General features: G+C 44.9%; 1 protein-coding gene across 2 annotated transcripts in view; it reads left to right on the top strand.

Moving 5' to 3' along the window:
* LOC120917382 (solute carrier family 22 member 20-like) overlaps positions 1 to 15922 on the top strand; it is a 52143-nt gene that overhangs the window by 12863 nt on the left and 23358 nt on the right. For both annotated transcript variants that reach the window (XM_040328641.1, XM_040328642.1), the window contains 3 exons: positions 2747 to 2915; positions 3249 to 3372; positions 8919 to 9034. In XM_040328641.1, the coding sequence (XP_040184575.1) occupies positions 2747 to 2915; positions 3249 to 3372; positions 8919 to 9034 (409 nt within the window). The remainder of the gene's footprint in view (positions 1 to 2746; positions 2916 to 3248; positions 3373 to 8918; positions 9035 to 15922) is intronic.

Genomic DNA, 15922 nt, shown 5'->3' with positions numbered 1-15922 from the left:
ACTTAAACTTGCGGCGGCGTAACGTAAAGTACATACGTTCCGCCGCCTGAAATGTATCAGAATATGGCCCATAGAGAATAAATCCCACAGTTATAGCTTCAACTTATATTATTTTTTCATTCCATTTATTATTTACAATGCTTCCTTTTATCTGCATTAAAGTGGATATAGGGCTTATATTACCTTTTAAAGAAAATGTAATCCCAACATTTTGAATTCCTGATTTGTGCCTGCTGTACCATGTACTGTATGAAAAATGTGTGCAATCCCAGTTGATCCTGCTGGACCCTCTGCTTTCTTTTTACAAACTGACACACTAAGCAGGAGAACACACCATAGTCAGTTCTCTAGCTGTGCTGGGAACTTAGTCTGCTCTCCTCCATGATCCTCATGATCAAATTTGTGCTGACACCCCCCCCCCTCCCTGCACAGCCATTCACTGGGAAGCTCAGTGTGCTGCTGATTTTCCAAACCCAGCTCATATGCAACTGAGAACAGAGGGAATGTGATCACTAATAAAAAAGGGGGAAAAAAAGTATTTAAAGCATTGTTAAAGTAATTGTAACGTCAAATTTGAAATGATTAAATGACAAACATGCTATTCTTACCTGTTCTTTCAAATTGTGGCACACCTGCAGGCTCGATCCTCGGCCATGCTGCCTGCATCCAAAGACACAGACAGTGTGGCTTGACCCCATCCCCCTGAGTCAATGGCTCCCACTGCATACATGGTGCAAATTTCTTTCCTGCAACCACGGGTTACAGGAAATAAATACGCATGGTTCCTCCATCAACTCGGACAGTGCTGACAGGGAAATACCTCCTCCAGAACTATTGTTTGCTTCCAGACAGTAGAACCCGTCAGGCTGGTTGTACCCAAGTTAATTGATCGATCGACTTGGTACATTCAACCTGCCCATTAATGGTTTGAACCATGTATGGCTGGCTTTATTGAAGCCTGTGAGAGGCGGGAGAGCCCATACAGAGGGGAACAGCGCTGGATTGAGTGAGGTCTGTAAGTGTAAGGGATGGGGGCGGGGGGGAATTGGGGTGTGATACAGGTACTGGAACATTTTTACCCTAATGCAAGAAATGCATTAAGGTAAAAATATCTAGGCTTTAGAACCACTTTAAACTTGCTCTTACAGAAAATGATCCTGATTGATATTCATATACTTGCCAGATCAACATAAAATTAATAACCCTTTTTATTCATTTAGAAACTCATGCAGTTCTTTTAAAGGGAATTCCATTGAGCTGGCTAAAACTAGCTCCTGTGGAAGACTATTTATTTAACATTTTATTTTTTTGTGAATTGATGTTTGAAAGTAAACTGCATATTCAAAATTTAGGTTTTACTAATGCAATGTATTAGCAAGACACAGGGACAGCTGCAGCTGGCAGGTTTGTTTGTAACCAAACCTCACGTCATCCCCTTGATTAGCTGTTGTGATGATCACATTTGGTTTCTGATCGATAGTGTGAGACCAGTGCTCCTAGTTATGAAGTGGAACATAGATAAACATTCACTCAGCAGTTGGTAAGGGATTTGAACGGTTTCATATCCATTTATAGAATTAATAATTACACCCATAGAATTTTACTTAAATATTTGCTGTCAGCGAAGTAGTCAAATGTTCACAGCCACCCTTTGTTTAAGTTTCTGCTTACTTCCTTATTAAAAGAAAGAGATTTGTTTGCCAACTCCTGTCATTCATAAATAACCTTGGCTTTTATCGTGGTGTGGTGCAGTCCTTGCCTTCTGATTTGGTACCTCTGTTCCTGGTTGTTTCCCACCTATAACTTGTGTCCTGGCTATGTACCTGCCTTTTAAATTGGGTGTTGCCAGTAACATTGGCCCTCATGCTACTCTGGGGGTGAATTCAACAAAACTGCTGCTCCACTTTTCTGGCGTTAAACCCTCTTGTTATTGTATTCTAGGTTCTGACAGTGACTCGTGCATCAAATTTAGATTCTAAAAAACTTGACTTTTACATTGTGTCGCATTGAATGCACCAATTGTAAAAGTAGAGCTAATTAAAAGCTAATAGTAGAGCTAATTTTTTTTTTAGCTTCATCCTTTTTCCTGTGAGCTTCTAATACATACAAATCTTCCAGCCCTCTGAGAAGTGCATGTTTTCTGTTAAAATGTAGGTAAATACCTGTTGGAGGGGCTACAGTCTTTTCTGGATTTTTATACGGACCATCTTGTCAGGATCCACGTTCTTTCTTTCTCCTCTGTTTGATGTCAGCTCTAGGCTCTCCCCCTCCCTTCTTTCGCATGGGACACAGTTCAGATCGATTCTCTTGCAGACATCCTTTATCTGCACACTGTGTAGCTGCTTGCTATGCTGCAGTTGTGACCTGTGAAGTTCCCAGATAAAAAAGGCTGCGCAGCATAGCAGTTTGCAAATGTTGTCAATAAGAGAATTGTTCTGAATTGTGTGAGAGGAGGTAGGAGAGAGAAAGAAACTGCGCTGCCTGTGCTCAGACTGTGTGCAGTACGGGGATGTGAGAAGAAGCCCAACGGGCACAGTATCTATGGACGATAGGGGGCATAACTGAAATACACAAATACACTTCCATGGCAATCTTGATCTTGTCCTGTGTGGTACCTAGACTGCAGATAATCCTACTAGTTTGAATTTAAAACCGTTTTATTTTTTTTAATGGCTTTTGCAGTGCAGTAATACATGTGTGAACATCAGCGTGTTTTATGTATTTGCATGTTTTTAATATCTTTCAGGCCTAGAATGGACCCCATCAAAAGGGCGGACTGTGATTGGCACACTATTTGCCTACAGTTTTACATGTGGACAGCTTCTACTTGCAGGCCTTGCTTACGAGATTCGAGAATGGCGCTGGCTGCAGTTCACTATTTCTGCACCATACTATGTCTTTTTCCTGACCTCATGGTAAGGGGTAAAACATATCTAACTTTATAATCTTTTGGAAAAATAAAACATCTCCTACATTTTAATTGTTAAATTAAATTAGATACTTGTAGTGGACACATAGAGAGCAAATAAAGTGTGGACTAGACATATGGGGATAAAAAAATGATTTACTAAAACTGGATATCTTTACCACAGCAACCAATAAGGTTTCATATTCCAAATGAAGCAGGCAATATAGATGCTATGGGCAACTACTGCATTTGATCTAGTTTATGTTTGTTCAGATTTTGTTACCTCTAGTTTATGTAAATCACCCCTAGGAAAAAAAAAAAACTGTCTTTATGGCTCCAGGTTTGTGCCAGAATCGGCTCGTTGGCTTATTGTGAAAGGCCACCCATCTCATGCTCTTAGAAATCTTCAAAAAGTAGCCTGGATAAATGGGAAAAAAGAAGAGGGGGAAAAACTCACAGAGAAGGTACATTTTAAACATTTGTCTTTTATTTGTTAGTTTTTAAAATGCCATCTGCAAGGTTGGTAGAACCCTAAACGAACTGAGAATGTCGATTTTTGCATATAAACTTTTCACATAAATTAATTAAAAAGTAATTTCAGAAAAAAAAAAAGTATTTTTGTATTTTGTGTATGCCCCATTAAAGAGATTTCCACCAATTTCCTGTCCTGACAGGCAGTGATGCCGCGTACACACGACCGTTTTTCGAGTTCTAAAAAATTACGTATTTTTTTTTCATGTCATTAAAAACGATCGTGTGTGGGCTTCAGAGCATTTTTCACGATCTAAAAAATGGCCACATTTTTTTTCGAACATGCTCTATTTTTTCACAACGTTTTTAACGTTGTCGTTTTTAAGGTTGTAAAAAATGGTCGTGTGTGGGCTTTAACGACGTGAAAAAAACACGCATGCTCAGAAGCAAGTTATGAGACGGGAGCGCTCGTTCTGGTAAAACTACCGTTCGTAATGGAGATGGCACATTCGTCACGCTTTAACAGACTGAAAAGCGCGAATCGTCTTTTACTAACACAAAATCAGCTAAAGCAGCCCATAGTGCCGTCCTACATGTTGTACGTCACCACGCTTTGCTAGAGCATTTTTTTTTCACGATCGTGTGTAGGCAAGGCCGTTTTAATGATCGGGTTGAAAAAAACGTTGTTTTTTCTAGACCCTTAAAAACGTAATTTTTTACGACCCGAAAAACGGTCGTGTGTACGCGGCATGAGGATAAATCTCCCAAAAAACACAGCCATAAATATCTGACAAGAGGCTCTAACCCTTTCCACTCTATCCAAACATAAATCTTCACACTGTTCCTGCTGCTAGTAAACACCTGAAAAGTTTCACTTATACTTTAAATCAGGGGTACTGAATTAAAATTCACGGGGGTCCCGTCGGAAATTTTATTTTCCAGCGGAGGTCCGAATGTCATATTGGTGCTATGACTCCATATGATATTTTTCACTTTACAGCCTTCCATGACAGCGCCATCACCACACATGCACACACCTTTACGACCCACACACATCACACTTTGTGCTTTTTTCTTTCAACTTTGTTGAAATGTCAAAATACATTTTATTCATTGCACCACAGCTCAGTTGCGGTGCATAGAAACAGTATGCATTTTGCACCACACTGCTCAGCGTGAACAGGACACATAGAAAACAATTGTTTTCTATTGCCCTTGCAGAGACCTGTGTTTTGCTAGTGCATAAATCACAGACCCCCTTTTACATCAGTGTCCTCAGCCCCCCCTCTTACATCACATCCCCCTTGCCTCATCACAAACCCCCCATCACAGACCCCCCCAATTACAGACTGACTCATCATAGACTGACCTCACCCATCACACACAGACCCCCATCACAGACTGACCCATCACAGACTGACCACCCAAATCACAAACCCCTCATTACAGATTGACCCCCCCCCCATCACAGACTGACCTCCCCCATCACAAACTGGTCCTGACCCATTACAGACTCCCCATCACAGACCCCCTATCACAGACTGACCCCCCAAATCACAGACCCCCCATCAGACTAATCCCCTCAATAACAGACGTACCCCCCAATCACAGACTGAAGCCCCCACAATAACAGACCCCTCACTACAGACAGGCCCCTCCTCACAGACTGATCCCCCCACAATCACAGACCACCCCATCACAGACTGATCCCCCCACAATCACAGACCACCCCAATCACAGACTGAACCCCCCATCACAGACTGAACCCCCATCACAGACTGAACCCCCCATCACAGACTGAACCCCCAAATCACAGAACCCCTATCAGACTAATCCCTAATCACAGACGGACCCCCCAATCACAGACTGAAACCCCCCCCCACAATCGCAGACCCCCCCCATCACAGACTGACCCCCCCCCACAACCACAGACCCCCCCATTGCAGACTGACCCCTCCCCCCCATTCCAGACTGACCCCCCCCATTGCAGACTGACCCGCCCATCACAGTCCTCTCTCGATATCAAACCCCTGTCCTGCACAGCACAACCCCCCTCCCCACAGAAACCTAGCTTATTCACACAGGACATGAAGCGTGGCCACGCTGGACAATGGCTGGAACTTTTCTCATTAAAAGTGAGTCTTTTATTGCCGGGACCGCACCGCTGCCTAGCAACCAATCGCCCCCTTTTTAACTTAAAAAGTCCTGTCCATTAACCAGCGCGGTCATGCTTCATGTTTTTGTAATTAAGACAGGCAGTGTGGGGGGCAGTGCAGAGAATAGAGAAGGCACGGACCTGCCGCGCCTACCATGCTGTGTATATAGCGGCATGACAGGCGGGTGAGCCGGCGACAGGGAGAGGACACACAGGAAACTACTTGGCAGATAGAATAGCCACTGGGGCCGGAACCGGACCGCGGGCCGCCATTTAGTGATGCCTGCTTTAAATATACAGTATATGAGCCGTGATTTAATCCTGCAGACCTTTATGCTTACTATATTCAAGAGTCAACCTGAGTTGACTGCTGGATTACTGCAGATCTGCAATTAAAAGGTCTGCAATTTAAAGTTGAAATAAGTGTAAATAAGCAAATATTGCTTATTTTCTCTAGCGGTATTCCAGAGTGTGGCTCGGGGTTCATTTTTATTACCAAATGCGGTAACCCCAAGCCATACTCGGGATTGTATCGCAGTATCCTGGGACAGTTACTTGCCTTGTCCCCAGATGTAATGTCCTCCTGCTATGTCCTCCGCCCGATGTATTGTGTGACGGCTCAGTTCCCTGCTAGCATCGCAACGCATGGGGATGGAGCCCGGCAGCAAATTCAAAAATTGCAAAAAACACATACAATGCACTGCAATCTTACAGACTACATTACTGTATCAAATCAAATTCACATACCTTTTGTCCCTAATGCTTTGTCCAGTGCCCTGCATGCAGTATTATACTATACAGTATATACGTTTTTTTTCTGCCTGGAAACTTGAGAATGTCCATGGCAGCCAAAAAGTGTCCCTTGTCAAAAGTGGTTTTAGACCAGCTAGAAAACAGCGATAGTAAATTAGAATCACTTGCAGGATTGAGCGATTGTCATCAAACACTGAAAGTAATGACAGTGACTGAGCAAATTTCATTGTTTTTGATTTGATTACATTATTGAATACATTTTATTATTATATTATTTTTGTTATAGTTATTTATTATATTATAATTTATGATTTTGTGTGTCAAACTTTATCATACATTGGATGTCTGTTAGACTCTTGTTTGGGCAGATTTAAAGTGGATTTCCACCTTAAAATTGAACTTCCACTTTTTGGAACCCTCACATTTGGCACCTTTCAGGCAGGAGGGGGGAGCAGATACCTGTCTAATACAGGTATTTGCTCCCACTTCCTGGCATAGATCACCTTGGTGATCTACTCCACTTCCGGCGCCTACTCTGTACCCCTGCTGTCTTCTGGGAGACACACAGCTCCCAGAACACAGCGGGGACCAGTGAAGTTCTCTCTGTGCAAGAACCTCCTGTAATAAAGACTGGTCACTGCTGCTTTGTCCCGTTTTATAAGGTGACTCGTCTTATATCCACCCCCACATTTAGTTTTCTGCAGGCAACCTGTAATGATTGGACCTGCTGGGTCCCTTACACAGCTCTGCTGTCTGCACAGGCTGTGTGCAGCACATTGCTGATGTCACTGCTACCTTTAAGGTAATAACAGAGTTAACAAAGGGGTTCTGTGAACGCATCTCTTTACAGAGATCAGGGTCGTGCCGTGTCCTACCAACCCCGACACAGCCATCAGGGGTCGCTAGAAAACGGCGCGCGAGAGCGGCCGTTCTGGGACACTGTCATATGACGGCATCCCAGAACGAGAGCTGCACCACCCCACCGTCATTTGACGATGGGCGGGCGGCACCCAGTTACAGAGCACCCCCCACCAAAGAAAACCAGATGACGGGGAAATGGCTGAACATGACCGCGCAATTGTCATTCAAGAGCTATGACTAAGCACTAGATTTAGTGTGAAACGCGTCAGCTGCCCAGGTTTTTGTTTGTTTGCTGTGACTTGTAGTGCTGTTCCTATTTCAATAACTGCAACCATTGTTCAGAGTGCGACTGTCCAGAAACATCCTTTTGTTCCTGTCATTCAAAGTGTGACAGCGCTGAAAGCTGAAAAATAGCTTGGGCAGGAAGGGGGTAAGTGCCTCGTAGGCAAGTGGTTAAAAATATTGTAAATATTTTTGTACAGCAGATGTCTATATTTTTCTATGTAATTTATTGTGCTAACTGGCTACATATGGAGTATTCCCCATGGCCCTATACATATGATACTTCCATTTTCCCCCTTTTCAAGTTTGTAGGATACTCCGTGTATATATTTTGTACGGGTATTTTTGTAGGGGCGGATGCCCGAAGCCAGCAAGGACATGGCTTGTTTTGGTGGGGGTGGATGTAGCACCCTCCTAGGTAGGTTCTAGAAGAGAGTATAGTTTTTGATCTCTCTGTTTACCAGGAAGATATTCAGGTCAAACTTAGAGTGCTCTCTGCCTACCAGGGAGCAGGTTCTATTGGTTAATCTGCTCATTGTACTCAGGTGCAGCTTAGCTTGTTCTGACTGTACCTCACTTGTCCAATAGGGAGGCATATTGGACAGTTAGAGGGGACCTGACAAATGAGTCCACTGGCTTTGATACAGCCCTGGCAATTGGCAAAGGGAAAGTTCTGCATTACATGGTGGGATACTGTATATAAAGCCAGAGTACATGTGCTCAGAGTTAGTTGAACTGGGGAACAGAGTCCAGGAGGGGGTGGCTGCCCTCTCCTCCATGAAGGGGGCTGTGCGGCCCTGGGTGGTCGCCCCTGGGGCCTAGAGAGAGAGATGCTGAACCCAGAGGTCCTGCAGAGCTGACTGGAAGGGAGACACCAGGAAGTATCTGATTCTGCCTACTGTGAGTACAGATCTGTGTGTCTTTGGGGCCTGCGTGTGAGGGCCGCCCCCTTCAGAAGAGTCAATGGACGGTGTCAGTAAAGGGGATGCTAGAGAATGTCCTGAAGATAATGTAGTGCATCAAGTCTGCTGCTAGTAAGAGCAAGAGGACTTAATCCCTCCATACATATGCCTGTATAGTTAAAGCATTGTGACTGCTTCCACAGATAATCTGGTGAGGTCAAGTGAGAGTTGTCCTTATACAATTTCCTAAATAAAATCTTAAAACACAAATACCCTGGACTGGTTATTGAGCAACGAGCAGGAGGGAGAAGGGTGGAATAAGCGGGAGGCCCTAGCAACTAAGTGGGAACCCTCAACAACCAAGTGGAAACTATTAGCAACCAGCCTCAGGTAATCAGAAAGAGGCCTAAGAAGTCAACACTTAGCAAGCCCTACGGGGACAGTGCTACATAATATTTTCAATGTTGAACTCACTGTTATAACACTTCAGGTGTTTTGAGTTCTCTGATACTGTGCTGCACGCTACAATTTTTCATTGTTTACCTTTGGTATCACTTTAATAGCGTTCTATAACCTGTCTTTATAGGCCTTAATCGCTCACATGCAATCTGAGTTATCTAGTATAAAGCAATCTCATTCCCTTCTGGATCTTTTCCGCACTCCTGGAATGCGCCAGATCACAATCTTTCTCATGCTGGTTTGGTAAGTACGTATTTCATGGTAAATACAAATAAGTTTTGTCCCTGGAGCTGCTGCTGAGAAAAGTAATGTACTTATCTACTTTAGCTAATCAACATGTTAATTCTTATAATGCTATCCTTAATGCGCAGTTCCTATTTGCTCTTAACTTTTAGGAGCTCATTTAAAAAGCAGCGGTATGGTCATGGAGCTTTGCAAGCTGCACACTGCGGCTTAATTTTATTAAATTGGTGTGTACAAGAATGAAAAAATAAATTCACATTTTATTAAACCCGTTACTAGCTGGTATACGATCCTGGCTTTTCTGCATACAATTATTCCATCAATTACCAATAAATGCTGGAGGTGTGGAGACTCTGAGGGTACCCTATTACATCTGTGGCAGTTCTGTTCTTGAATCAGACCTTTTTGGAACAGTATTTTTAAACTGTGCCACCAGATCACAAGTCAAAAGTGGCTTATCTCTGTGATACCAGGGTCCATTGCCAGACTCAAAAAAGGTATCTTCTTTTTTCTCCACTATGCCACTTGCATATGTAGCACCCTGCTCCCAATGAGTGGACGCTATGTGTTCAAATTATAGTTGTCTGAGCAGAAGTTGGCTCAGGATTGTGTCTAAATTGTGGCTCTGTCTCAGTTCAGCTAGTAGCATGATTTTCCTCCTGACGATGGGTGTCGCTGTCGCCGCTGGTCAGGGTTAGAAAGGCAGCAGGCTGAATGTGTTGGGTGTAGGAAAATAATCAGCGTCAATATTACTACATAGATTAAAATATAATAAACGAAAAATTTGAAGCTGCTCCTCAGTGACAAAAAATATTTGCAATAGGTGAAAGTGAATATAGAGGGCGCTTAACTACAGGTTGATAACTACAAACATATGTTGTGATTGTGTTGGGTGCCTCTTACCCAGAAGCAGCCCAGGGGGCGTGGTGAACTTGCTGTGCATTCTGGGAGAGGGTACTTAAGGGGCAGACACCATTTTGTGGGGTTTGTCTTCCGATCCTCACCTGAGGGCCCTCCTGGCCTCAGAAATGTGTTGGCAGTTTCCGTTTTGGGGCCACGTTGACATGAGGCCTCACAACTGAGATGTAGGCCCAGGGGTTGCTGGGGCCTACTGATCCAGGGATGATCCTGTGTCGCCTTACCTGATGGAAGGGACCGAGCAATTGAGGACTCAATTGGAGGATGTATCCAGATCAAAGTTTACCGCACAGTGCTGCCGGAAGCTCCGGACCGCGCCACGATCCTGCACCACCCTTTACAGCCCAAAAATCTGCTAATCGGCTCCAGACTGGCCGAACAGTTGTCTGAACATCCAATGCACCGAACCATGGTGAAATATGGACCGTACACACAACAGACATCCGCCGAACGGCTCTCCCGCTTTGTGCACGAGGAGGGCCAAAATGGCGCCCGGGACACTCGGGACCCACCGTGCTCTCCTGCAGAGGACAGACAGCTCTGGGCCGAGGGGGAGACAGAGTGGATGGACGCCATGGATCCTCTGGCTATCCCTGTAGCCTCTTCATCAGCGGATTCCTCCCCTGGATCTGCAGGTGTTATGGTAGGAGAGCCGGCCTTGTCACAGATCCTGGACACCTTAAAATCCGGCCATGCGTCACTGTCCACACAAATAGAGACCCTCAGAGTGGATTTTGCAATTCTCAAAGATGATGTACATAAAACCAAACATAGAATCTCTAACGCTGAGCAAAGGATCAGTGCAGTGGAGGATGACCTTATGATAACAGTGAGAGAGGTGGCGGCAGACCACAAGTCCCATAAAGCCAAGCTGGGGGACATCGAGGACAGGCTCCGCAGGAACAACTTGCGGTTCCTGGGTTTTCCAGAGGGCTCAGAGGGTAAATGCCTGGAAGAATTCTTACTCACATGGCTAAAACAAACTTTTTTATTTGCCATTGTGCATGCTCATCAGGTCCAACTCAGGGCACCCCAGCCGGGAAGATTTCCTAGACCCTTAATAGCAAGGTTCCTGTACTTCAGGGATAAAGAAACCATCCTGCACCGTGCCCGGAACATGCCTGATTTGTTAAACAACAATAACCGCATCACCATATTTCCAAATTTCTCCTCTGCGACGCAGAAGCAGCGGGCAGTGTTCCAAAGCGTGAATTTGCACCCCAGAAAACGCAGCCTGCCATACAGCATGTTATACCCCGCAAAGCTCAGAGTGGTACACAAAGGCAAAACACAATTTTTTACCTCACCTAGGGAGACCAATTGCTGGCTGGAGTGGCTGGTACCGTACACCAGATACCGCACAGATCATTCTACTCCTATGGATGCATGTGCCTGCTTCTTCTCTGGATCCTTCTAAGCTATGGTGCTTATGTTTGAGGGCAAAATAAGTGCTACACAAGTTTGCAGGTGGCATACGCCACACTTTTTTGCTAATTGGCTGTCCACATTTTGAATGCCGTGGTCTGTTGACTGTCCTGCTGCTAACCATATCAACACCCTTTTCCTCCTCTCCGGACAGACGAAGAAGAAGCCCCCCTATAGGGTGACATTGACTTCATGTTGTTTGGGTGAAAAGCCTATAGTGTGTTTGGGACTGTGGGCAGGGTGGGGGGTTGTTGGGGAAAGTTTTACTGTTCAATGACACTACAAAGTGAGCTTATTGTTCAGTTCTCAGTTTTTTTTTTTGCTCTTACTATGCAAAACTGATGTGCGTTTTTCCTTACAGCTTGTTTGTCATCATGGTCACCCTTGCTCAACATGTGTAGAGAAGAGGTGGATTTGTGTTCCCTGTGGGGAACCCTCGCCAGCACACCCTTGTCGGCACGTTCGGTTCGCAGCAGAACATGCGAACAGGCAAAAAATGTGTTCGAACACCGTTAAAGTCTATGGGACACAAACATGAAAAATCAAAAGTGCTAATTTTAAATGTTTATATGCAAGTTATTTTCATAAAAAGTGTTTGAGGACCTGGGTACTGCCCCAGGGGACATGTATCAACGCAAAAAAAGTTTTAAAAACTGAAGTTTTTTCAGGAGCAGTGATTTTATAAATGCTTAAAGTGAAACAATAAAAGTGAAATATTCCTTTAAGTTTCGTACCTGGGGGGTGTCTATAGTATGCCTGTAAAGTAGAGCATGTTTCCCCTGTTTATAACAGTCCCTGCACAAAATGACATTTCTAAAGGAAAAAAATGTATTTTTAAACTACTCGCGGCAATAATGAATTGTCGGGTCCCAGCAATACAGATAAAAGTCATTGAAAAAAGGCATGGGTCCACCCCCCCCCCCCCAGTCCATTACCAGGCCCTTTGGGTCTGGTATAAACATTAAGAGGAACACCGAACCAAAATAAAAAAAAACGACATTTTGTGCAGGGACTGTTATGAACACGGGAAACATGTGCTACTTTACAGGCATACTATAGACACCCCCAGGTACGACATTTTAAGGAATATTTCACTTTTATTGTTTCACTTTAAGCATTATTAAAATCACTGCTCCCAAGAAAATGGCCGTTTTTTAAAACATTTTTTTTACATTAATACATGTCCCCTGGGGCAGGACCCAGGTCCCCAAACACTTTTTATGACAATAACTTGCATATTAATTTTTAAAATGAGCACTTTTGATTTCTCCTATTGACTTATAAAGGGTGTTCCGTGGCTTTCGAATTTGCAGCGAATACCCCAAATCGTTTGCTATTCGGCGAACGTGCGAACAGCCAATGTTCGAGTCAAACTCATGTTTGACCCGAACATAAAGCTATAAAGCTCATCCCTTCCTAGCAGCCTCTGTAAGATGATCTATAGGTATTATGGCTAATCACGTACAAAACCTTAAAGGAACACTAAAGGCAAAATAAAAAAATAAATAAATAACAAACATGTTATACTTACCTCCGCTGTGCAGGGTCCCTCGGCGGCTGTCTTGGCTCCTCCTCGCAAAAGCTTTCCACGTTCATGCGAGCTCCCTCGCATGGTGGAAAGCTTTTGCGAGCGCGCTCCCGTGATACAGCGGCGGGCATAGCCGCCGACTGTATCACTCGGCCCCGCCCCCCGGCGCCCCACGTCATCCGCTGTGATTGACAGCAGCGCCAGCCAATGGCTGCGCTGCTATCAATCCGCCCAGCCTAGCCAATCAACGGCCAGGCTGGGAACCGAACAAGAACAAGAGCACGCGCCCGGGACTTTCGAACAGTGAGGTAAGTAAAACAGGGGCTCGGGGGGGGCGGTGCTGTCAGATGTTTTTTTCCTTAATGCATATTATGCATTAAGGTAAAAAAAAACTTTTACCTTTACAACCCCTTTAACCTAAACTCATGGGGCCAGATTCTCAAAGGACTTTACGACGGCGTATCTACTGATACGCCGTCGTATGTCCGAATGAGCGCCCTCGTATCTATGCGCCTGATTCTTAGAATCAGTTACGCTAGAATTCGGCCAAGATACGAGCAACCTAAGTCTCCTACGCCGTCGTATCTTGGGGTGCATATTTACGCTGGCCGCTAGGGGCGCTTCCGTATATTTCCGCGTCGAATATGCAAATGAGATAGATACGCCGATTCACGAACGTACTTGCGTCCGCCAGCCGTTTACGTAAGGCTTACGTCCGGCGTAAAGTTACCCCTGCTATATGAGTCGCAGGTAATGCAAAGTATGGACGTCGGAACAAGCGTATCTTTTTACGTCGTTTACATAAGTCGTACGTGAATGGGGCTGTGCGTAGGTTACGGTCACGTCACATGCATTGAGCCGGCGTATCTTAGGGAGTAAATTTGACGTGATACTGAGCATGCATGCGCCGTTCGTTAGGCGCATCATTTACGTGGGGTCACGATTCATTTCCATACAACACGCCCCCTACCAGCCTACTTTGAATTAGGTGGGCTTACGCCGGCCAATTTACGCTACGCCGCCTCAACTTACGGAGCAAGTGCTTTGTGAATACAGCACTTGCCTGTCTAAGTTGCGGAGGCGTAGCGTAAATAGGATACGCTACGCCCGCACAAAGATGCACTCTCCTACGTGAATCTGGCCCCTGGACCATACGGGTCTGAACTCCAAAATCAAACGTGCTCTGGTGTTCAATTATATACAGATACGCAAGCCCCATGTTAGAAACCCACCTGACGGGATCCAAAATTCTTGCTCTCAAACAAGCTTTTATAGGTCATTCCTTTCACTCCCTATACTCTAATTATGCTAGGGGGCTCTCCGTACTGGTATCCAAATCCCTAGCATGTACTCCTAAGACCATTGTCACGGATCCGTACGGGAGATTTGTGTTGGTGGTACTTATTAATGACATGCCGTATACTTTTGTAAAAGTATATATCCCCTCACCGTTTACATTGGCAGGGTGGAAGGCTGTGTTGACGAGGGTACTACAGGCAATGGAGGGCCCTATTATTCTATCCAGTGTTTTGAACACTGTACTCTCTCCTGAGGATAGGTTGAATGCCAGGTCCAGCTGCAGCTCTCCACTAGCGAATTGTATGTCTCACTATGGCATGGTGGAGGCCTGTAGATGGAAGATCCCTGATACTTTGGCTTATTCCTGCTACTCCTCCACCTACAATACGTTCCCGAGATTAGACAGGAGATACGCCATCGTATCTCGTTTCTGAATCCGGCCCTATATCTCTAATAATCTCATCTCCCTTATACAGCGCCTGAAAATGAATTTTCAGACTTGGTCCAAACAGCCTCTCAATCTATTAGGCAGAATCAGTGTTATCAAAATTATCTATCTCCCTAGATTCCTGTATATTTTTTGGCATGCCCTAACCTATATCCTCAAAAAATAGTTCTCAGAGTTCAATGGAATGTTCACATCATTCCTGTGGGGCTCAAGACCACCTGAAGTGTCTCTGGAAACCTTGCACCTACCCATTAGGGAAGGGGGATTGGCCCTGCCCAATCTTCAATTTTACTACTTAGCGGCCCAACTGACACACATCCACTGGTAGTTCTTTCCGGACCATGACATTGCATCGATGGCCACTTAAGCTGCCTTAGTTCACTCTTACGAAGCATTAAGAAATGTAGTATATAGAAATGGCCCATACCCCATATCTGGCACCAGCATCCTTAAACTCTCATACAGATTCTTTCACATATGCCACAAAAAGATGGGGGACTCCTCTTTGACCAAATCGCCCAACACTCCTCTCTGGCTTATTCCCCAACTTCCCAAAGTGTACAAAATACCGCGATCACAGCACAGTTCGGACTGACGGAGGAATCACTTCTTCCCTCTAAATTAGAGAAACTTATCTATGAAGATGACCATACTAAACTGATATCCAGATACTACACCCTTCTACTGCCCTCCGCTTCTAAGAGAATGGAAAAAGTGTGTCACCGCTGTCACGGAGGGGAGGGAAACAACTTTCACATGATATGGGAATGCCCAAAAGTAGCACAATTCTGGAGGGAGATATTGGCATTCTTGGAGGATAGACTGGCCATCCCAAACATTTACTCCCCAGCAGCGGCGGTGTGTCCATAGTGGGCGCAGGAGCGCCTCCCCTCTCTCCGGCGCCGCCACTCAAGTTTACATAACATAGAGATTCATGCATTGCATGAATCTCTATGTATTGTCGCCGGCGCTGCTGCTGCCGCCCACTGTTTAGATAGGCGGAACACAGGTGCCTATCACGGAATAGCATGAGGAGGAGGCGTGGCTTTTGAATAATGGACGCCCTCAGTACAGGACTAAAGGTATGGCCCAGTGAGGCATGGGGTGGCACAGTTGGGCATGGGATGGCACAGTGAGGCAAGTTGATGGCACAGTGGGGCATGTAATGGGCACAGTGAGATTTGAAAAAGCTGAATAAAGCATGTTCCTGTCAGCGTTTTTTCCTGTCAGCGGTTGTTCTGGCTACCCCTCAGCTTCCAGACAGACTAGT

Source organism: Rana temporaria, chromosome 11 (genome assembly GCF_905171775.1).
Source record: "Rana temporaria chromosome 11, aRanTem1.1, whole genome shotgun sequence".
Taxonomy (NCBI): Eukaryota; Metazoa; Chordata; class Amphibia; order Anura; family Ranidae; genus Rana; species Rana temporaria.
This window is presented reverse-complemented; position numbering and strand designations above follow the sequence as displayed.